The sequence below is a fragment of the Grampus griseus genome (assembly GCF_964374135.1).
Source record: "Grampus griseus genome assembly, chromosome: 15".
NCBI lineage: Eukaryota > Metazoa > Chordata > Mammalia > Artiodactyla > Delphinidae > Grampus > Grampus griseus.
In genome coordinates, this window is record NC_139009.1 from 81,539,838 (window position 1) to 81,563,904 (window position 24,067).

The window sequence follows — 24,067 nt, forward strand, 5'->3', positions numbered from 1 at the left end:
AGGAGCCACACTAACTGAAAAACAGGTACTAATAATACTGCAAACTGCCGCCCACTCCTAGTGTTCCGGGTGCATGTTATCCTGATCTTCCTTCTTCCCCCACAGCATGTACTGACTTTTAACATATGACATAAATTTACTTATATACTGTTTATTATCTGTTTCCCCTTATAAAATGTAAGCTCCAAGAGGTAGGGGAGGGACTCTGTTTTGCTCACTGATGTATTTCCCAAGTACACAGAACACTGCCTACTCGTAACAGGTGCACAAATATTTGCTGAGTGAACAGCATGCTTTGTCAACCCCTCCCATCGCTGCTTCCTGCCGCTCACTTGAGTCATCTCCCTTAATTCCTGGGAGCTGACGTTGCAAGAACACTAACATCAAACCCCAGGCCACCTGAATCATCACGCGAGGCTAAGGAGCACAGTGGTGTTTCTTAAGACATGGATTACTCTCCACCCTTAAGAGGCAATACAAGTTAGATAAGGGTTTATAACAGAAAAAGTATTACAATTTTTAAAACTCATTAATTTAATTAAAAATTAAACTTACCTTTCCACAATCCATTCTGGTCGAATTACTTTTTCTCCCTTTAACTCTTTAATTTTGGCATTAGGAAGATTTGTGGCAATGATGTGTGTTGTTTTGGATCTGGAATAATACACATGATATTGGCCTCCATGCAACATCATTAGCTTTCTCAATTCCTCAGCAGATGGATCTGTAAAATTAATAATAAAACATGTTAAAAGTTTTACATTAAGAAAGTAGAGCCCTAGCTGAACAATCCCTTAAACAGGATGATTTAAAGAACGTATCACTGGTACACCTTCTCCTTGGCTGTGTTGCCAGTAAGCAAAGTTGGGAGGAAAATCACAAAGTGATAGAGCTATTTTGCCTTAGCACATCCGACTCTCCTGGCTGCTAAAGGCACAGTCAACCAACACAAAAACATCTACTGCCAAGCAATGCCCAGAAAAGCAGATAGGCACCTCGAGTAATGAATTAAATACTGATAATAGAGCAAATATTTAAAAAATTTCAACCACATTTAGCTATATTGACCTTGACATTTTTATCTTATGTTTAAAAATACTTACTATGAGCACACTTACTGTAGAGCTTATTAGACTTTACTCCTGTGAAGCTTAATAACTTAAACTTTTATTTAAAAAATATAAGGGCTTCCCTGGTGGCACAGTTATTAAGAATCCGCCTGCCAATGCAGGGGACACGGGTTCGAGCCCTGGTCTGGGAAGATCCCACATGCCGCGGAGCAACTACGTCCGTGCGCCACAACTACTGAGCCTGCGCTCTAGAGCCCGCGAGCCACAACTACTGAAGCCCACACACCTAGAGCCCGTGCTCCACACAAGAGAAGCCACCGCAATGAGAAGCCCACACATCGCAATGAAGAGTAGCCCCCTCTCGCTGCAACCAGAGAAAGCCCGCATGCAGCAACAAAGACCCAACACAGCCATAAATAAACAAACAAATAAATAAATAAATGTTTCTTTCAAAATGTGTAAAAAGATGATTGGCTTAAAAAAATTTTTTTAATAAATAAAATAAAAAATATAAGAAAAGTTAAAAAAATTTTACTCCGTTTCCTAATATGAACTTGTATCAAAGCCAAAAAATAAAGTTAACCAAAACAAAATAAGAATTGCAGACCAAGAAGCACTGTTTTTTCCCCCAATTTTGTTTCAGATTATTTTATTCTTAATAAAACTATAGAAAAATATCTTAAACAAGAATCAATGTGGTTTATGCTTTCCCATAAAAAAATGTCTGACTCACTAAAGTTATGTTATGACAGGCATTACTAGTATCACATGAAACTAATTATTTTCAATAGCTTCTCTATTTCTTTCACCTATTAATCTAAGGGAAACTCTGTACCACACTTCTCCTAGCAACAGCTGTACCTGGGGGTGAGGCTGGAGGTGGCCTCCACAGGAGGCTTGTGTATCTACTTTGTTATTCAAGCAACAGATTTTCTTTAAACACGAATGATACAGGTCCAAGTATTTAAATAAGTACTTTTATTATAATAACTATCTAATTCAGTGAGTTTTGGTCTTTAGAAGAAGAAATATGTTCCCTCTATACCGATTTTGGTAAGAGTTTTTATCATGAACAGATGTTGAATTTTATCGGACGCTTTTTCTGCATCTATTGAGATGCTCACGTGGTTTTTGACTTTTCTTTTGTTAATGGGGTGTATCACACTGACTGATTTGTGTATGGTGAACCATCCTTGTGACGCTGTGATGAATCCAACTTGGTCATGGTATATGATCTGTTGTGTTGTTGGATTCGGTCTGCTAATATTTTGTTGAGAATTTTTGCATCTATATTCATTAAAGACATTGGCCTGTAGTTTTCATTTCTCCAAAGAAGACATAGAGATGGCCAACAGGCACATGAAAAGATGCTCATCATCACTAATTATTAGAGAAATGAAAATCAAAACTACCATGAGGTACCACCTCACACCAGTCAGAATGGACATCGTCAGAAAATCTACAAACAATAAATGTTGGAGAGGATGTGGAGAAAAGAGAACCCTCTTACACTGCTGGTGGGAATGTAAACTGGTGTAGCCGCTACGGAGAACAGTATGGAGGTTCCTCAAAAAACTAAACATAGAGTTGCCATATGATCCAGCAATCCCACTCCTGGGCATATACCCAGACAAAACTAGAATTCAAAAAGATACATGCACCCCTATGTTCACAGCAGCACTATTTACAAAGCCAAGACATGGAAACAACCTAAATCTCCATCAACAGAGGAATGGATAAAGAGATGTGGTACACACACACACACACACACACACACACACACACACACACACACACACACACAGAGGAATATTACTCAGCCATAAAAAAGAACGAAATAATGCCATCTGCAGCAGCATGGATGGACCCAGAGATTGTCATACTAAGCAAAGTAAATCAGAAAGAGAAAGATAAATATAATATCACTTTATGTGGAATTTAAAACACAACACAAATGAACACATCTTAAAAACAGGAACAAACTCACAGACATAGAGAACAGACTTGTTGTTGCCAAGGGGAACAAGTTGTTGGGGAAGGAAAGATTGGGAGCTTGCAATTGCAAACCAGTATATATAGGATGAATAAACAACAAGGTCCTACTATATAGCACAAGAAACTGTATTCAATATGCTGTGATAAACCAAAATGGAAAAGAATATATATAACTGAGTCACTTTGCTGTATAGGAAAAATTAAAACAACATTGTAAATCAACTATACTTCAATAAAATATATTTACAAAATGAAGAAGCAAGCAAGCTAACAAAGCGCATACAGACATGCCAGGTTTGATTACTTCTTGTTAAATGCTTACAGCGTAGAATCCATCTGTTGTTACTGACTGCACCTACTGGAGATGCTCAGTAAAAATACGTTAACCACATACGCAAGCCACATATATAAGTTTTTCTAATTGCCTCATTAAAAATAGTAAAAAATTAATTTTAATGTTTTTATTTAACTCAATAAATCCAAAATATTACCATTTCAGCATGTAATCAATATATAAAATTGGGATATCTCACTCTTTTTCTCATACCAAGTCTCCAGAATACAGTATATATTTTGCATTTACAACACACCTCTATTTACACTAGTCATATTTCAAACGCTTATTAACACACATGGCTAGTGGCTACCAAATTGGATAGCGCACTGGAAAGAGAAATGAAAACAACTTTCAAACAAAATTAATTCAAAATTCATAATTGAAGGTTTTCAGGGGCTAGGGATCACAGAAACTAAACTAGAGCATCATAATGACTTCACATACAATAGTGGAAACTGAACATCTGGCCAGTCAGGAATCTACAGTTTACTTACTTTCTCTCCCTAAGATTAAAGCATTTGCTGATAAACAAAACTGATAAACCTCTAGCCAGACTCATCAAGAATGAAAGAGAGAGGGCTTCCCTGGTGGCACAGTGGTTGAGAGTCTGCCTGCCGATGCAGGGGACACGGGTTCGTGCCCCACTCCGGGCAGATCCCACATGCCGCGGAGCGGCTAGGCCCGTGAGCCATGGCCGCTGAGCCTGCACGTCCGGAGCCTGTGCTCCGCAACGGGAGAGGCCACAACAGTGAGAGGCCCGCGTACCGCAAAAAAAAAGAATAAAAGGGAGAGGGCCCAAATCAATAAAATCAGAAATGAAAAAAGGAGAAGTTACAACCAACACCAGAGAAATACAAAGGATCCTAAGAAACTACTGCGAGCAACTATATGCCAATAAATGAACAACCTAGAAAAAATGGACAAATTCTTAGAAAGGAACAATCTCCCAAGACTGAACCAGGAAGAAATAGAAAATATGAACAGACCAATTACTAGTATTGAAATTGAATCAGTAATTTAAAAACTCCCAACAAGCAGAAGTCCAGGACCAGATGGCTTCTCAGGTGAATTCTACCAAACAATTAAAGAAGAGTTAACACCTATCCTTCTGAAACCACACCGAAAAGTTGCAGAAGAAAAAACACTTCTGAACTCATTTTATGAGGCCACCATCATCCTGATACCAAAACCAGACAAAGGGGACTTCCCCGGTGGCTCAGTGGTTAAGAATCGCCTGCCAATGCAGGGGACACGGGTTCAATCCCTGTCCAGGAAGATCCCACATACCGAGGAGCAACTAAGCCTGTGCGCCACAACTACTGAGCCCATGTGCCACAACTACTGAGCCCGTGTGCCACAACTACTGAAGCCCGTGCACCTAGAGCCTGTGCTCTGCAACAAGAGAAGCCAGCGCAATGAGAAGCCCGCACACAGTGACGACGAGTAGTCCCCGCTCGCTGCAACTAAAGAAAGACCGTGCGCAACAACGAAGGCCCAACGCAGCCAAAAAATAGTCAGTAGACACTGTCATTCTAGTAGCACCAATATATATATCAATTTTATTAAAAAACATCCACCTCTTTGTAGAACAAAATAAAACTGTCATTTACTGCTTCATAATCATAAGCAGGTAAAAAGAACTGAGGAAAGAAAATTAACATTAATTTAGCACCTATTCCAGTCATGTACTTTCCATACTTCATCTCACTTAATGCTCACCACTGGTGATTCCAAGATTGGAATTCAACAACAGAGTCTTGGCATCACAAGCTCTCTGTGAGATGATTATAGTCATTTCAATGTTATCCTTACCAAAAACAAAAAACAAGCATGTTCTCGATAATTTGGATAACCATGATTTCATTGCACAGGTTTTGTTCATGAAGGTACTGGTGCTGTCAGGGACTGCTTTAAATGTCATGTGCTAATGAAAAGAACAGAAACCAACTTAAGGTGCAAATGATGCATCTTCATCAAATGAAGACCAAAAATGTCATGGTACAATGTTCAAATGTTGATTATGTAGTGACAGAACAGACAACATCAGTGGGGGGAAAAGGTCATTAAAAAACACATTTGCTGGATATCCACATGCAAAAGAATGAAGTTGGGCCTTTATCTTATACCATACACAAAAATTAACTCAATGGACTAAAGACCTAAATGTAAGACCTAAAACTATAAAACTCTTAAAACACAGGGGAAAAGCTTCATGACATTGGATTTGGAAATGATTTCTTAGATATGACACCAAAAGCACAGGCAACAAAAAGAAAAACAGATTAAGTTAGACTACATTAAAATTCACAACTTCTGTGCATCAAAGGACACAATAAACAGAAGTAAAAAAGCAACCTGTGGAACTGAAGACAATATTTGCAAATCATCTATCTAATAAGGGGTTAATAGTTAGAATATATAAAGAAGTATTTCAACTCAACAACAACAAAATAACCCAATTTAAAAATGGGCAAAGGACCTGAATACACATTTCTTTAAAGATGATATACATATGGCCAACCAACATATGAAAAGATGCTGGGCTTCCCTGGTGGTGCAGTGGTTGAGGGTCCGCCTGCCAATGCAGGGGACACGGGTTCGTGCCCCGGTCTGGGAGGATCCCATATGCCGCGGAGCGGCTGGGCCCGTGAGTCATGGCTGCTGAGCCTGCGCGTCCGGAGCCTGTGCTCCGCAGCGGGAGAGGCCACAACAGTTAGAGGCCCACGTACCGCAAAAAAAAAAAAAAAAAAAAAAAAAGATGCTCAACATCACTAATCATGAGAGAAATACAAATCAAAATCCCAATGGAACATCCTTTTAAACCAAAATTCTTAGCTCCTCAGCATCCTGAATGAGGATTTTATAAAGGAGACCAACTTCAGATAAAAGAGGACTGTAACACGGCAACATTTTCAAGTTTTAATAGATCTAAAAACAGGTTCTAAAATGCATCTTATAGGCTGAACAACATATACACCTTTCTTTTCTATGTTACATGGATCCTTTCTTGACAAAACACAAGATACATCAAAGAACATTGGATCAACAAGAAAATAATTTTTACTTAACTGTATTTCTCACTGAATAGGACTGTGCAATTTTAAAAACTTACAGATATCTTGGAAAGAAAGCTTTGCAAATCTGTAACACTCATGGTCCATAATACTCCTACTGTTAATTTTACAGAACATTCTTCGAGAATATTCTGTATGCAATCAAATTTTAGCATTAACTAAAACCAACCACAGAAAGTAAGAGACAGGCAAGCACAGAAAAGGTAAAAGGCACATAATAAACACTGGACCACGATTTAGGCCTAAAGCTCCACATGGGAAATTCCACCACAGCAAACGCCATCACATTGGAACAGCCACTGAAGACCACTGTGACGTCTCTGGACACAGCTTATAAAAGAGTTTTGCTCATGTGGTTAAAACACATTCTATAAACAAAGTTTTAAAATCTTGTGCAAAAGCTTTCCTTGATAGATCTCTATTGAGAAAACAGTCATCATGTGTACGGTTTCATCCTGCATGTCCAAAGAACTTGATTAAATCTTGGCTGTGTCACATACATGCTAGAAAGAAGTAAGCCAATGGCTGCTTATACCTCCTTTGGTCTTACAGTAGTTAATATCTTTCATTATTTCATTTGAGTCTCACAATCCTATAAATTAGAAAGATAATTTAGCATAGTTTACTGATGAGGAAATAGAGGAAAATTAGAGGACTTGTGCACAATCACCTAGCTATTGTGCAGACCCCTTTGTCTTCTGACCCTTGGCCAATACTCTTTCTCCAGCAGCCATGCCTACTCTCTCTTCCCCTCTCCTCCCTAAGTACAGCAGAATTACAAAATTCGACTAAAAGCCACATACACTCAACCAAGTAAAAAGCAAAGAAACGTCTCAAAAGCCTAAAGAACACATTTTTGAGTACCTAACAGGTGCAAGTACCTATCAGACACAGGCAAAATTACAGGGGGTGGTAGAAATTAATACAGTAAGTCTCTCCCATGTAGGAGGTTAAATTCCTACATCCCTGGATTCACACCATCAGTCTCACAGGAAACAGGAGGAGATGCTATGTATATATTCATAGAAAATAATTCCTGGAAGGTATCCATTTCAAGAAATTAGATTAGAGCATTAAATGGACTCTTTTCCTAAATCACCATATTCACATGCTCAGAAAATTATCAATGTTAAGGTTACGTTTTCAAACAAATCCCGACCACTTCAGATATAAGTCTGTTACACTTGTATATCCCCTTGTTTCATTTTGCAAATCATACGCAAGCCTGCCCTGCTTTTCCACAAACTTCAGCAGTGCCAACGTCACCAGACCTGGTCTCTTATCCACCTACTGAAAAAGCAGAAATTACCAGAACGCCTCTTTCCATATTCACTGTCCTGATCCAACTCCACAGAAGAGCAATTACCGCTCCCTAGATTTGAAGCACTAGCTCACTCGGAGAGCTTTCATCAAAATAAACATGCCCAGGGCCTATTTCCCAGAGATTACAATTCAGTAAGCCTAGAGTGTGGCCCATTTCTTATTTAAAAACTACCCATTTGGGCTTCCCTGGTGGCGCAGTGGCTGAGAGTCTGCCTGCCGATGCAAGGGACACGGGTTCGTGCCCCAGTCTGGGAGGATCCCACATGCCGCAGAGCGGCTGGGCCCGTGAGCCATGGCCGCTGAGCCTGCGCGTCCGGAGCCTGTGCTCCGCAACGGGAGAGGCCACAACCGTGAGAGGCCCGCGTACCGAAAAAAAAAACAACAAAAAACTACCCATTTAAGAAAACTGAGTTGAATTAGTGTATGAGTGAACACATTTTAACATTCAAACATCAAACACATTTTGTGTTTAATGTACAAACACAGAACTCTGCTATTCATTTGTAGGCTCAACTAACATTTATTGAGAATCTTACAATGTGCCGGGCAGGTTTCTAGGCCCTGGCACTCTCGGGTGTGCTCCACAGCACTTTTATTTCACTGCGCAGACAGAAAGTAAGTCAGATAAATACCAGTTCAGGAGAAAATAAATTCTATGAAGAGAAATGAAGCTGGATAAGGGATTAGAAAACAACTGGGGGGCAAGATCCATGTATTTTACATAAGGCTGGTCAGGGAAAGTCTCCTGGAGAAGGCAACATCTGACAGAGCTCCGAGGGATGAAGCCCTGGAGGAGGAGCTAATGGAGGCCCCACAGTGTTCTCTCTGATCCACATCCGGCCAGTGTCACCACACACAACGGGCTTTCGGACTCCCCCAAACTCAGCACATAAGTAAGACCTGGCAATACAAGACAAAACTCAGGTGTCAAAAGTAAATGTTTCTAGCAATAATGCTATGAAATGTATATTCTGTGGACCAGTTTAAGGAAGGAGGCAAATCTAATTTAACTGGGTCTTAATGGATGAATATGACTCCAGTTCACAGAAGTGAGGGAAGCAAGAGCACAAACAGCAGCACAGGAAAGAGGAAGTACAAAGACAAATCTCAAATATCAGAATAACCCTGTTGACCAAAATTAGAGAATATAAAGGTGAAAATGGAGGTCAGGGTTAGGACAAGAATGCCCTTACCCATTTTCGTCTAAAAAACACCTTATTTATCCAAGACCAGTTCAAAAAGTCAGTTCTTCTATGAAGTAATCACTCTAACCCTCAAAGGTAATTACTTCTATGTTGCCACCCACTTGGCTCTGTTCACGTCTAATGCCCAGAGATTATTTTTTTGTCACAAAATCCACATTCTCCATCACTGTCATCTCTGTTCAAACATAGTACCTAACACGCAAGCAGCATACAAAATATATTCGTTGAATTAATTAACACAGAGTAAAATGGGATGAAAGGTCCAAAGATTGGAAAACTTAACAGAGTAAAGATGTCAATTCTCCCTAAATTGAGATATAGGATTAATTTACTTCCTATCAAAATTTCAACAAGGTATCTATTTTGTAGACACAGAAAAGCTTCTTCTAAAATTTATGTGGAAAAGCACAGGTCCTAGAAAATAGCTAAAACAACCTTTCCAAAGAAGAATAAAATGGCAATGATCACTGTACCCAGTATTATGGCTTACTATATAGTACAGAGGTACAGTAATCAAGACCATGTGGTACTGGTGAAAAGACAGATACATATGTCAATGGAATAGAACATGGAACCCAGAAACATACCCACCCAAATATGCCCAACTGATTTTTGGGCAAAGTACACAAGTAATCCAATGCAGGAAGAATGGCCTTCTCAACAAATGGTGCTAGCAAATGGATATCCACAGGCCACAAACAACAAACAAAAATATTCTAATGGATCATGAACTTAAAAATTAAACATAAACTTATAAAATTTTTAGAAAAAATAGGAGAAAATCTTTGGGATCTAGTACTAAGCAAAGACTTTTGACTTGAAAGCACAATCCATAAAAGGAAAGGCTGATAAACTGGACCCCAACAAAACTAAAAACTTCTGTTCTGCAAAAGACCATGTGAAGAGGGTGAAAGGCAAACCACAGACTGGGAGATAATATCTGCAAACCACGTATCTGACAAGGAGTAGTATCTAGAATTATATAAAGAACCCTCGAAATTCAACAGTAAAAAACCAAACAATCCAATTGGAAAACAGGCAAAGGACATGTACAGACATTTCACTGAAGAGGATCTACAGGTGGCAAATAAATACAGGAAAGGATATTCAACATCTTTAGCCATCAGGCAAATGCAAATTAAAACCGCCAGGAGATACCACTACACATGTATTAGAATACCTAAATTAAAACAAACAAAAAACCCAACCTGTCTGTACAAAATGCTGGTGGGGATGTGGAGCGACTGGAATACAAATTAAAACCACAAAGAGATATTACTACATACCTATTAAATTTTTAAAATAAAAATCACTAAATGCTAGCAAGGACACAGAAACTGGATCACTCATAAATTGCTAGCAGGAATGTAAATAGTACAGCCACTGGGAAACAGTTTTGCAGTTTCTTAGAAAAAAACGAAACATGGAACTACTATATAACCCAGCAATTGCACTCTTTATGTTCACACAAAAACCTGTACACACGTGTTCACAGCCAAAAAGAGGAAATAACCCAGAAGTTCTTAAATGGGTGATCAGTTCAACTGTGGAACATCCATACCATGGAATAAAAATGAAAAAACTACTGATACACACAACAACTTGGATGACTCTCCAGCGTATTATGCTGAGTAAAAAAGCCAATCCCAGAAGGTTATATACTGTATCTTCTATTTACGTAACATTCTTGAAATGAAAAAGGTAGAGGAATGGAGGCCAGACTAGTAGCTGCCAGGCTGAGAGCAGAAGGGGAGTCGGTATGGCTCCACAAGGGAGGCAGGAAGGATCCTTGTGTGAAAAGGTTCTGTGTCTTGACCGTATCAATGTCGGTTTCCTGGTTGATACAGCACCATCTTCTAGAACAGCGGTCCCCAACCTTTCTGGCATCAGGGACTGGTTTTGTGGAAGACGGTTTTTCCACGGAGGGGTGGGCTGGGGGGTGGTCTGGGCGGTAACGCGAGCAATGGGGAGCGGCAGACGAAGCTTCGCTGGCGAACCAGCCACTCACCTCCTGCTGTGCGGCCCGGTTCCTAACAGGCTGCGGACAGGTTATCGGTCTGGGGCCCCGGAAGTTGGGGACCCCCGCTCTACAAGATGTTACATTGGGGGAAACTGGGCAAAGGTTCATGGTCTCTATTTTTTCTGCATGTGGTTCTACAGTCAAAATTTTTTTTTAATTAAAAAAATGAGATAGAAGGCAAAGAAGTTATTAACCTTCGAAAGGAAAAGATGCTGTTTGGGAGAAAAAGAGAGATGAGAGAATGGGTTAACACAGGCAGAGTAGCCAGAAGATGGGGGAATCTTATCTCTAAACTCAAGTTCAAAGCTAACTGTGTTGGAAGGGATGTGGGTTACCAAAGAGAAGTTCAGATGGCAGAACTAGGAGCTTTAAAGGAATCAAGAAAACTTGGAACATCAGTTAAAGTCTATGGGGAGCACGAGTAAGAACCAACAACAACACAGGATTCCCCACCTGTCTCCCTGCATCTAAAGCACTATTCTTTTCATGCTGATTTATCACAGAGACTGTTAGATTCTGTTTTATCTATAAAGCTTCAAAAGTAGTCACTAAAAGTGAAAATTTTTCTAAAAAATTGTATCACCACAACTTGCATGTCCCTATGAAATTCAACATAAAGGAACTTTACTTAAAGAATTACAATGTAATCCTAACAATAACAAGAATAAAAATTAATATTATCTCTATCTTAAAGAAAAGGATAGGGATAATAATAGGTCCAAAAGAGAAAATGTCTTACAGTCACATAAAAATTAGTGATGAAAGTAAATTAGAATTCCAGAATCTCAACCATGGTAATGATTACTACAATATTCATTTTTTTCTCCCTCACACAAAGAATCTATTTTTCTTCCTCTTATGTAAATAAGGGTGCCCTCGAAAACTGGGGACTTCCAAAACTTGCTGATGTAACAAGCAATGTTTATTTCTTAACACCTTTAATCTTTTATAATGCATCTCAGGAAGGTCTGTGGAGCTTGAACGTTCTAAGATGCCTAAGTAGAAAAGGTGCATGTGAATTTTCCCAAAGTTGCACCACCATTCGTTTTGAGATAACATTCTTAGACAAAATTGTCAATCACGCCTGCTAAAACTCAACCAGGCAACTGTATCAGCCAAATTAAAACTTAACTTTAATCAACAAGTACCCCCGAGTGGTTATACCCATCACTGTAGAGGCACCAAGGACACAACAGTAATGAAAATGTGGAAATGAAGCTCTTGCTCTTGTCTAGTAAACAGGCAACTACAATAAGATCTAATAAATGCCAAGATGTGCATAAATACAAGGAGCCAGAGCCCCACAGAACCTTGAGAAGCCACCCCCACCAGTAGCAAGACAATCAGACAACCGAGGGGGAGTGCTAAACGGAGACCCTAAAAACGAGCGGGTATCAGCCGACTGAGAGGTGGGGAGGAAATACCATTAACCGACCAACACAAATATTTATAGCCATTCACCTCAAAAAACACAAGAAAATGATCTTAAGAGGAGAGGAATCCTCAAGAGAATAAAAAGAAAACTTTGGCAGTAAAATCTGACAGCCAACAGACAAGTGGTAACTGACGGGGCAGATCAGAGAAAGATAAGATCTGAAAGATGAGCTGGCTGTGTGGAGACCCAGAAGACACTGCTTGGTGCCAGTGAAACCAAGAGAAACTCGTGAAAACAGAGGCACTGGGCACCTCCAAGAGTGGGCTTGTGGACAGGCTGTAAAACAGGAAGCTCACGGCTGAAACTGTGAATTAGAATTCCAGAACTCCTCTCCAACTCACAATGAAACACTATCCTGTCCCTTCCAGATACTGGACTCGATGACAACAGGCACAGCAGGAGGGGAGAAGGGATAGAGAGGAGGAAAGAACACAGCAGGGAGATTAAATGGCACTCTACTCCCTAAACAGTGAGATTCCTGGCCCTCTCCTTCCCTCCTGGCAACCAGGATGCCAGCAGCTGGGTTTACACCCTTCTCTAGGCAAGAGTCTGGGAAATCTGGCACACACACTCCACCCCCTCCTCCACCAGCCCAAAAGGACCTCTGCATAATTACAGCTGAAGATTCACCAATGAAGTGGCCCTACCAGATCCCCCTCTATTGAAGCTCACAGTTGACAAGCCCCATACGTGTGATGAGTTGTTTAAGCAGGAGGATCCTAATTTTTCATTTTAAACCTCACTTGACTTTAAAAAACTATCTGCTTTGATAAAATTTAAAATAAGACAATGGCAGGCACAGGAGGAGGGAAAGGAAACGTGAAGGAGGGGTATCTAAGCAGAGGGTTTTACTTTTACCTTTTTTATATACAAAATAAATAATTAAAAACAGAATTTAAAACAAATCGCTCCCAATCCTAATAAAAGTACATGCCAAAATGGGGTACCTAAAGGGTAAAGAGTACTCAACCTGTATATCCATTAACACAGATGGCGACGCCACTGAAAATTGTAGATGAAGCTCCGTCCTTCTGTACAGCAGCATCTGATCGAAACTGCTGCTCCAGTTTCTGGACCTTGGCAGCCATATACCCACCCTAGAATTAAAGAAAAGGTAAGCTAATCACAAAAGTTTTATTTTTCTTCCCACCCTCCCCTTTTTAGAAGGAAATTTATATTAAAAAAAAATAATAAAAAGGCCTTACTCTGTGCTAGTAACCAAGGTATAAGGATGACATAAGGTATAATGATAAACATGAACCATAATGCAAGGCAATAAAACAGGCAGGTCAAGGGAGAGTTTTTCCCTCTGTCAACTCAATGTTTAATAATTCTATCACATTGTTACAATGGTAAAAGTTCCGTTAAAAGAGGGAAAAGGTAAGTCAAGGTTAATAAGTGTAATGCCACAAAATATTGTTCTTATCTACAAAATCAAGCAAAAGTTATACCAAAGCTTAAATCAATTAAAAATTTGACAAGTGGTCCGTAAGAATATATTTTGACTGGCTTCCACTATCTTCTGTGTATGTGAAGCTTAAGATTAATAAATTCAAGTAAAATGAAGCAGTTTGACAAACCAGTAAAGTCTTCCATACATGTAGATAAGAATACAATAAGTGATTCAGTGGCTAAATTCTGGATCTAATCAATCTATCTGGTAGTACTACTAATATTCATAACACCAACCTCAAAAAGAATATAAAAACATTATTATTTTTGCTAAAGACCTTGACAAATCTATGAATTCAGCCACACCTTTCCTGAACGTCGAAATAATTAAGGTTAATCGATTAAGACTATCAATTTTACTTTATCAATAAGGTTTTTAGAATAAAGCTGTAGGTGTCTAGAAGTGGTATATATTTTTTTCCAAAATGGAAATGACTTCATTGTTTTTGATTACTCAAATATTACATGCTGTCAAAATTTTAAGAAAATTTAAATTAGCTATGATCCCATTCATTGCTAACATTTTGGGATCTTACTTTCAAAGTTATTTCTGTGCCTCAGAACACAGAGGTTTTACACAAATAGGATCATATGTAATAACAGTCCTTTATAATACACCCTTTTAGTTAAGGCCATCTTGCCAGCTTAAGAAATATACAGCTAAATGATGGGTGTACACTGTTCCACGGTATAGAGATAATCCCCTATTACTGGATATCTACGTTTTAATGTTTTTCAGTATTATTAACAATGCTGCAATAAAATTATCATACAATAAATTCTGTGCACCAGAACATTTATTTCCTCAGGACAAAATTTCTCAAAGTTTAAGCTTTCAATACACTGTGAAAACACAGAGTTGGTGTCTAAAGTGATTTACAATTTAGAAAATGCCTTCAACCACATTATAAACTAAAAGAAGAATAAAAAATACCTAGACAGTTCAATATAATTATTTTTATTCTTTTAAAACACACCCATTTTTCCCAGTCATCCTCAGCTCGCTTCCTCCATCCACCTCGTCTCATGGTGGAGCTTCTGTATTAGGGGAAGAAAGAAATATATCAATTTCGTGACAAAAGGTACTACTAATTGATATCTTATTTCAATATCAAGAAAAATGAGAAATTAAAATAAATTCAAATGTTCAATTCATAAAAGTTCAAAATATCATACTGAGGAAACTTTTTCCAAAGCATATCATTCTCTGGCTTCACAAGTGAAATTTGTTCCCCCCAGAACTCCTTACAGCTAAGTATCAGGTTTTAATTATAACTATTTTAAATTTTAATTTTAACAGGAAAAACTTTTATGCATTTCTGGCCATCAATCCTAACACCATCTTACGTAAAACATCACCAAATCCAACTAACATACTGTGCTTACTTAACATTAATGTTAATGGAACCTAAGAAAACATTTTCCTTCATGCACTGCCCTATAATATGGCTCTTAAATTCTGTCTTTGCTATTACATACTGCACACTTAAGAGTACAGTCATAGTGTAATTCATCTATTATGCAAAAATCCTAAAAGAATTCAATCAAAGCAACTAGGGGACATGATGCAGAAAGACTATCACCAATAATAAATTGGTAACTCTGGCATTCTCCTTAAGGCAACACATGACCAACTATACCATGAAGCAACCAAAATGGCTCATCTCAAGTGTCAGCTGGCTTAGTGGTGAACAAGGTATAAATCAAAGCAGGCATTATATGAAATTCCTTGTGAAGTCAAATTCTTCTAACCCAAATGGCTACATCTTGGGACATGGCTGCATTATTCTTCACAAAATTAATATGATCTCCAATTAAGTATTTTTCTTCTAATAATTATATAGGTTAATATCAAAGGGTTACCATACACCACTGGAGAAGGCTTATACGTTATCCAAGATAAACTGGCTTTGATATGCTTTAAAAAAATCTTTTATTGAATAACATCTTAAGATAGCCACACTTTATCCACACACATCAGCAGATATTTTCTTTCAAATATTTCTATTCTTAGTATATACAGGATTTATAATTTCTCCTTGCTGACTTTATATTAATTATGAATTTTTACTGTCTACTCTTAATAGGTGACTGAAAGACATGCAGAGAGTCAGAGTTGAGTCCAACAGAGAGACAAGGGGCAGGTGGAAAGGGCTGAGAACAGGAGGCAAAGGGATTAACCCTGATCAGGTGCTGTGGATGCTGGTGGAGAGAAGGGCTGCTTTGCTTTGTTTTGCCTTTTTAAGTTTGACGAAGGTAAGGGCATGGCTACCCAATGTGTTCACCCTGAGTCCCAGGACTGCCATCAGTGCTGTTCAATACTTCTTCTGTTTTCAAGAGGCTCACTTTGTCCAGTCCCTCAAGACCTCTCCCTTATCTTAAAGGAGTCTGGGAAATGTGTTAACACACAGTTCTTGACTTCAGTATAAACTATGACTCAGCACATCTGCTCTTACAAGTAAAGAGTGTGGGTGTTCTGGCCACTGTACATTAAGAATGCACACTCACGGGCTTCCCTGGTGGCGCAGTGGTTGAGAGTCCGCCTGCAGATGTGGGGGACACGGGTTCGTGCCCCGGTCCGGGAAGATCCCACATGCCGCGGAGCGGCTGGGCCCGTGAGCCATGGCCGCTGAGCCTGCGCGTCCGGAGCCTGTGCTCCTCAACGGGAGAGGCCACAGCAGTGAGAGGCCCGCGTACAGCAAAAAAAAAAAAAAAAGAATGCACACTCACAAAAATTATCTGCAACTATTAATCTGCTAAATGAACATAAATTAAAGAACAAAATACATTTAAAAAGTTTAATTCATCTGGCCATCTACTTAAAAGCCTCATTTATTTAAGATCTACCAGGTACCTATTGCAAAAGGCCAATATGAAAATCTTTATCCATAGTTTAATGAGGGTAGACCAGTATGAAACAAAATCATTTTTTAAAAAAAGTTTTAAAGGTTCTTCCCCCTTCCAAAGTAAAAGAGCTATCCCAGCCAAATGTTTAAAGTTTTGAAAAGTGAAAGGAATGAAGGACTGAAGATGTAATTTCATCCAATTTCAAAGAATATAATTTGACCTATGTACAGCAAACTCCTATTGGTGCAGGATTCAATTAAGATCAAGAAAAGGAAAAAAGAAATAAACATATTTCATTTTACACATTCAAATTCTACTGTTGAGAAAATCCCATAACAAACAGTGAACTAGGTAATTTGGACCTACCCTCCCGCTGAGGAGGAGGAAAGCTAGACAAAACATAGTTTTAAAAAACTGCCTCAAGACACAGAAGGCCTAGCAAATAATGAAAAATCACTGAGCCAAGATTCAGCAGATGACAGAGGAGACCTGCCACCTCACATCATCTCCCCAAACTGGGAGACCCTTTCCCTCTGAGAAATCTGGCAATTCTCAAGGAGTGGCTGAGAACAAACACAGAGCTAAGGCAACGACAGCTAGGGCTCTCTTCCTAGGACACAGCTCTCACACCTGGGCGTAGGACCCCAGGATCAGAGTAAACTGGAGGCAGGCCGACCAGAGTATCCTGCCCCAGGTCATCTCAGTCTCCGAAAGCAGATCCAGGTGACCCCAGGCTGCCCCATGAGTGCCCCATGGCACCTGGCAGAAGGAAATGTGGATCCTCTGAGGATGAGACAACTTCCTAAACTTCATATATTTCTACAAATGAGTTTGCAAATATAGTATCTAGTACACAAATAAAAATCACCAGGCACACAAAGAAAGATCACATGAACCAACAGAAAAAAGAAACAACAACAGACAGACCTACAGAGACTCCAGATACGGAATTTAAGGTAGACTTTAAATTAATCAAGCTTACCCTGGCTCAAAGAGGGAAAAGACAAATTTCAGTATATCAGTAAAGAACTGGAAAATATTAGAAATAACTAAACAGTGACTCTAGAATTGAAAGATACAATATTAGAAATTAAGAACTTAATAAATAGATAAAACCAAAAAAAACCAAAAAATAAATAAAAGCATAACTGGGGGCTTCCCTGGTTGAGTGGCGGAGAGGCCGCCTGCCGATGCAGGGGACACGGGTTCGTGCCCTGGTCCAGGAAGATCCCACATGCCGCAGAGCGGCTGGGCCCATGAGTCATGGCCACTGAGCCTGCGCATCTGGAGCCTGTGCTCCGCAACAGGAGAGGCCACAACAGTGAGAGGTCCACGTACCGCAAAAAAAAAAAAAAAAAAAAAAAAAGCATAACTGGAATAAGTCAGAAGAAAATGTCCAGATAAATCACAAAAGGATGGAGAATATGGATGGGAGAAGAGACACCGGGGATACACGAGAAAGACTAATTTAAATAAACTGGAGGGAAAAAGGAGAAAAACAGAAGTTATATTTAAAGAAATAATGACTAAAACAGTCTAAAACTGATTAAAGATATCAAGCCACAAATTCAAGAAGCCCAATGAGCCCCAAACAGGAAAAAATAGAATCTATATCTAGACATATAACAGTAAAACTATGAAAAACTGAAGACAGAAAAAAAACATCTTAAAAGCTGCCACGGGTAGGAAAATCAGAGATTCCATCAAAATACTCAAAGGAGCAGCAATTAAACAGACAGCTGTCTTTTCAACAGAAACAACAGAGCCAGAAGACAACAGTGCTGAAAGAATATGATTACTAACTTAGAATTCTAAGCCCAGAGAAATATTCAATCAAGAAAGATGAAATAAAGGCACTTTCAGGCAAATAAAAAGAGGTTAATGCCACCAGCAAACTTGTCTAAAGGAAATTCTAAAGGATATCCCTTAGATAGAAGGAAAATTCTCTTGGATGAACCATCAAAAATACAGAAAAAAAACCCAACAAGGTAAACAATAAACATCTGGATAAATCAATGTTAAAAACGGACTGAATAAAACTACAACGACAATCAATCTGTTATTGTTTGTAGCATAATACACAGCATACGTGAATCAAAAGATTATGAATAAAAGACTAGGGGTGAGGGATTTATTTCTAATCCAGGCTCTGCCTCTAACTAGCTTCATTAATCTCTGGTAAATCTCCATCTCTCTGAGTCTCAATTACTATCTTTTTTTTTTTTTGCGGTACGCGGGCCTCTCACTGCTGTGGCCTCTCCCGTTGCGGATCACAGGCTCTGGACGCGCAGGCTCAACGGCCATGGCTCACGGGCCCAGCCTCTCCGCGGCATGTGGGATCTTCCCGGACCGGGGCATGAACCCGTGTTCCCTGCATCCGCAGGCGGACTCTCAACCACTGCGCCACCAGGGAAGCCCTCAATTACTATCTTATCCGGCTCTCTCACTATCAGACATTTGGGTAGTTGACTACTAGAGTTGCCCTTGGTGCTCTACACAAGACATACTGAAGAACTATTTTCAGAAACTAAACATAAAAAATTAAAACTACTATATTCACATACTTTAGTAATGTACTTCAATTTCAGAAATTTGATTATGTAACAACTTTGACGTTCTACATGTTTATTTATATTTTTAAAAATTTATCCCAGAGAAGATTTAAGGCAGCTTGTCCTATCAAATCCATTTAAATAATCTATATGTAGATTAAGATGGCCTATGACAATGGATTAGGGGTAAAAACCTAACTGTAAAACTGGTCTTTGCTGAATATTAGGAGTAGCAATTCATCAGCCCTGTCACTGCTGGATGACATCAGTTGTGTAACTTTCTTCTGTCCAACAGCAGATGCTAGATAGTTCAGTTAGGGTTAGGGTTACAACCATAACCCTACACAATGTTCCGAATTACAATGTGTCCTCTTGACTAACCCTGCTCACTAAAAAGAGAATGCCCTTTAACAACAGCCATCCAATTATCAAGCCAGACTTGCAAATAAAAATTGCCTTCTAGTTTTCAGATGAAACTCTTGCAGACTGGGTTCCCAGTCTAGTTCCACAGCGCGAGATGGCCTTGAGGAAAGTGATAAACATTTCAGAGACGGTAATTCATAACCTAAGATAACCTACTAACCTCGTCTTATCCAAGCATTAATGTAGAAGCCAATTTCTGGGTTTTTAAAAATTAGTTTAAAAAAATGAATAAATGAATTCATGTATGCAAAAGTACCCTGATTCCTACTAGTATTTAGGGTAGTCCCTGAATAAACATTAGCTACTACTATACAAATCTACCTTGCTAGGCCACAGAGTGAAAATCAAATGAGACCACCTATGTGGAAACCGTTTGAAGACTATAAAATACAAACGTTGTTATTTTAAATAAGCTACCTCTGGTCTACAACACAATAGATTCAGTGACTCAAGACCTGGGCTCTAATGCCAGCCCAACTGTGCTGCCTGGCTACATGACCTGGGATGAGTCCAAAAGCACCGTGGACTCCTCAGCTACAAAACAAAGTCTGCTTAGTGCTCCTCGGAATCCCACAGGCTGTGAACTGTAGTCAGGGTGGATGTGCGGGAGGAAACAAGAGTTGGGGGTAAAAACAGCAAGCAGGGACGGTTCCACTCCCTAAACCCACTGCAACTTTAGCAACCCTCCTTTTATAAGTTTCAGATTACTTGGGGTCTGATTAAGGTAGTCTTAAAAGAAAAAGCTCAAATTGAAAAAGACTGAGGGACTTCCCGGGCGGTCCAGTGGTTAAGAATCGTCTTGCAATGCAGGGGACGACGGTTCAATCCCTGGTCAGGGAACTAAGATCCCACATGCCGTGGGGCAACTAGAGAGCCCGTGCAACGCAACTACTGAGCCCACGCGCTGCAACTAAAGATGCTGTGTGCTGCAACTAAGACCCGATGCAGCCATAAATTAATTAATTAAAAAAAAAAAGACTGAAACCAAAACTAATGAACTAAAAACTAAGTCTAAAGACTTCGGCTCTGTTCTGTGTTCCTATATGCGACTCTACAAAATGTGCTGGATATGTCCCAGCCCTTGAAAGGTACTAAGCTAAACGCACCTATACCTATTAGGCCTCAAGTAATGAAATTAGAAAGACACCACATGAGAGGCATCATTGCAGTCCCACCCCGCCCCCCCATGTCTACACAGAACAGCAGCTGCCAGAGGAGGCAATTGCAAGGCAAACAGGAGAGCAGCTCTGTGAGCCCAGGGGCCCTGGGTGCCCACAATGCAAAAGATTTCCTGACTCTCTCATGCTCTCCACAGGGATGTTCAAAACGCTATGAAGAGTGCCAGGAAGATCCTGCTTACTAAAAACTATATGGAAATTATTGATGCACACTTTCCCACAACTCAATTTCATATTTGCTGGCACGCACTGTCACCAGTTCACTCTGGACTTCCAATGTGCATCTTAAGAGGTTAGTCAAATCCCACTAAAAAGAACTTCATTCTGTCTTCTTTACTATGATTACTGGTAGATTTTAATATCTCCCCACAGAATGATACTAATCACCAAGAGAAATCATTTTCATGCTAAAGTCCTATTTATCTATTTGTAATAGAATTATTAACATTGTAAGGTTCTGAACAGTTCATCACACACCAGAAAAATTCCCACTACATACCCAGAAAATGCCCAAATACATATTCGTCAGTGTTAATCTGTTGCTTTCATATTCGTAACTCTCAAGTATATTGACTATTAATTAAGTAATGAAAGTGAGTGGCTTTTATTCAGTCTCATTAATCTAGCCATATGTACATGTATGGGTTTATCTTATCTTCATTTAACAGTTACTTAAGAAATAGTTGCTGACTGTTGGTGGGAATGTAAATTGATACAGCCACTATGCAGAAGAGTATGGAGGTTCCTTAAAAAACTGAAAATAGAACTACCATATGACCCAGCAATCCCACTACTGGGCATATACCCTGAGAAAACCATAACTGAAAAAGATACATGCACCCCAATGTTCACTGCAGCTCTATTTACAACAGCCAGGACATGGAAGCAACCTAAGTGTCCATCGACAGATGAATGGATAAAGAACATGCAGCACATATATACAATGGAATATTACTCAGCCATAAAAAGAAACGAAATTGAGTTATTTGTAGTGAGGTGGGTGGACCTAGAGTCTGTCATAGAGTGAAGTAAGTCAGAAAGAGAAAAACAAATACCATATGCTAACAACTATATATGGAATCTAAAAAAAAAAAAAGGTTCTGAAGAACCTAGAGGCAGGACAGGAATAAAGATGCAGACGTAGAGAATGGACTTGAGGACACGGGGAGGGGGAAGGGCAAGCTGGGACGAAGTGAGAGAGTGGCATGGACATATATACACCACCAAATGTAAAACAGATAGCTAGTGGGAAGCAGCTGCATAGCCCAGGGAGATCAGCTCAGTGCTTTGTGACCACCTAGAGGGGTGGGACAGGGAGGGTGGGAGGGAGATGCAAGAGGGAGGAGATATGGGGATATATGTATATGTGTAGCTGATTCACTATGTTATACAGCAGAAACTAACACACCATTGTAAAGCAATTCTCCAATAAAGATGTTAATAAATAAATAAATAAATAAATGGGCCACACTCTTCAAAATGTTAAAAAAATAGAAGTAAACAAGAAAAAAAATTTATCAGGAAAAAAAGAAATAGTTGCTGAATGAACTGGAATACAGAAATGAATACACAATGGAAGAATGAATGTGCATATTATGGTAGCATACTCATCCATGAATGCTCCACAAATGCAGAGAAAAGCACGCGCAGCCACACAGACCATCACCAGGCAAGGCCACAATAAAGCAAGTTTACTTGCAGCTCCCACCACATCGCTGCTCAACACCTCTTTTTTCCTTCTTCAGGGCCTCCTTCTCTACCTTAGTTAGCTGTCAATTCTCTGCTAACAATTAAGAAACTGCTTAATAACTGGCTTAAGGTATGACCCATCCCAGGGACCTGTGTATTTAAAAGGACTTCTCTAGGACCATTCAATGGGGGAAAGCACCGTCTTTTTGACAAATGAAGTTGGAAAAACTGAATATCCACAGGCAAAAGAATAAAGTTGGACCCTTAACGTACACCATATACAAAAATTAACTGAAAATGGATCAAAGACCTAAATGTAAGACCTAAAACTATGAAGCTCTTAGAAGAAAACATAGGAGAAAGCTTCATGACATTGGATTTGGCAATGATTTCTTGGATGACACCAAAGCATAGGCAACAAAAGAAAAAAATAAATTGGACCATACCAAAATTTTATAATGTGTATCAAAAAGGCACAATCAACTGAGCAAAAGGCAACTCACAGAATGAGAGGAGATATTTTAAAACATCTACCTGAAAAGGGACTAATATCCAGAATATATAAAGAAGTGCTACAACTTAATGAAAAACAAATACACTGATTAAAAAATGGACACAAAATTTAAATAGACATCTCTTTAAAGAAAATATACAAATGGCCATTAAGCCTATGAAAAGATGCTTAGCATCACTAACCATTAGAGAAATGCAAATTGAAACCACGAGATAACATCTCATACCCATTAGGATGGCTACAATCAAAAAAAAAACCAAAAAAAAACAAAATAAGTGTTAACGTGCATGTGAAAAAACTGGAACTCTTGTGCACTGTTGGTGGGAATGTAAAATGGTGTAGCCATTATGGAAAATGCTATGGTGGTTCCTCAAAAAATTAGAAATAGCACTGCCGTATGATCCAGCAATTCCACTTCTGGGTACACACCCAAAAGGCTTGAAAGCAAGGTCTCAAGATATTTGTACACCCATGTTCACAGCAGCATTATTCCCAAATGCCAAAAGACAGAAGCAACCCAAGTGTCCACAGATGGATGAATGGATAGACAAAGTGCGGTATATACATAAAGTGGAACAATATTCAGCCTTAAAAAGGAAGGTAGTACTAAAAAAATAAATAAAATAAAATTCAAAAAAAAAAAGGAAGGTAATTCCAACAAATGCTGCAACATGGATGGACCTCGAGGGCATTATGCTAAGTGAAATACGCCAGTCACAAAAAGACAAATGCCATATTATTCCGCCTATATAAGGTATCTACAGTGGTAAGATTCACAGAGACAGAAAGCAGAAGGGTGGCTGCCAGGGGCTGGGAGGGCAGGGAGCTACTGTTTAACAGGTACAGTTTCAGTTATGCAAGGTGAAAAGCATTCTGGGAAGACAGATGGTGGTGATGGTTACACAACAGTGTGAACATACTTAATGCCACACTTAAAAATGGTGAAGATGGTA

At 39.2% G+C, this 24,067-nt stretch overlaps 1 protein-coding gene across 4 annotated transcripts in view; it reads right to left on the reverse strand.

Annotated features, from left to right (window-relative positions):
• REV1 (REV1 DNA directed polymerase) overlaps window positions 1-24,067 on the reverse strand; it is an 84,267-nt gene that overhangs the window by 45,688 nt on the left and 14,512 nt on the right. For 3 of the 4 annotated variants that reach the window (XM_082672807.1, XM_082672808.1, XM_082672806.1), the window contains 3 exons: window positions 14,889-14,949; window positions 13,430-13,556; window positions 556-724 (listed from right to left, as the gene is read on the reverse strand). In XM_082672807.1, coding sequence (XP_082528933.1) covers window positions 556-724; window positions 13,430-13,556; window positions 14,889-14,939 — 347 coding nt within the window. In that variant the 5' untranslated portion in view covers window positions 14,940-14,949. The remainder of the gene's footprint in view (window positions 1-555; window positions 725-13,429; window positions 13,557-14,888; window positions 14,950-24,067) is intronic. The other variant, XM_082672809.1, reaches the window with a different exon arrangement.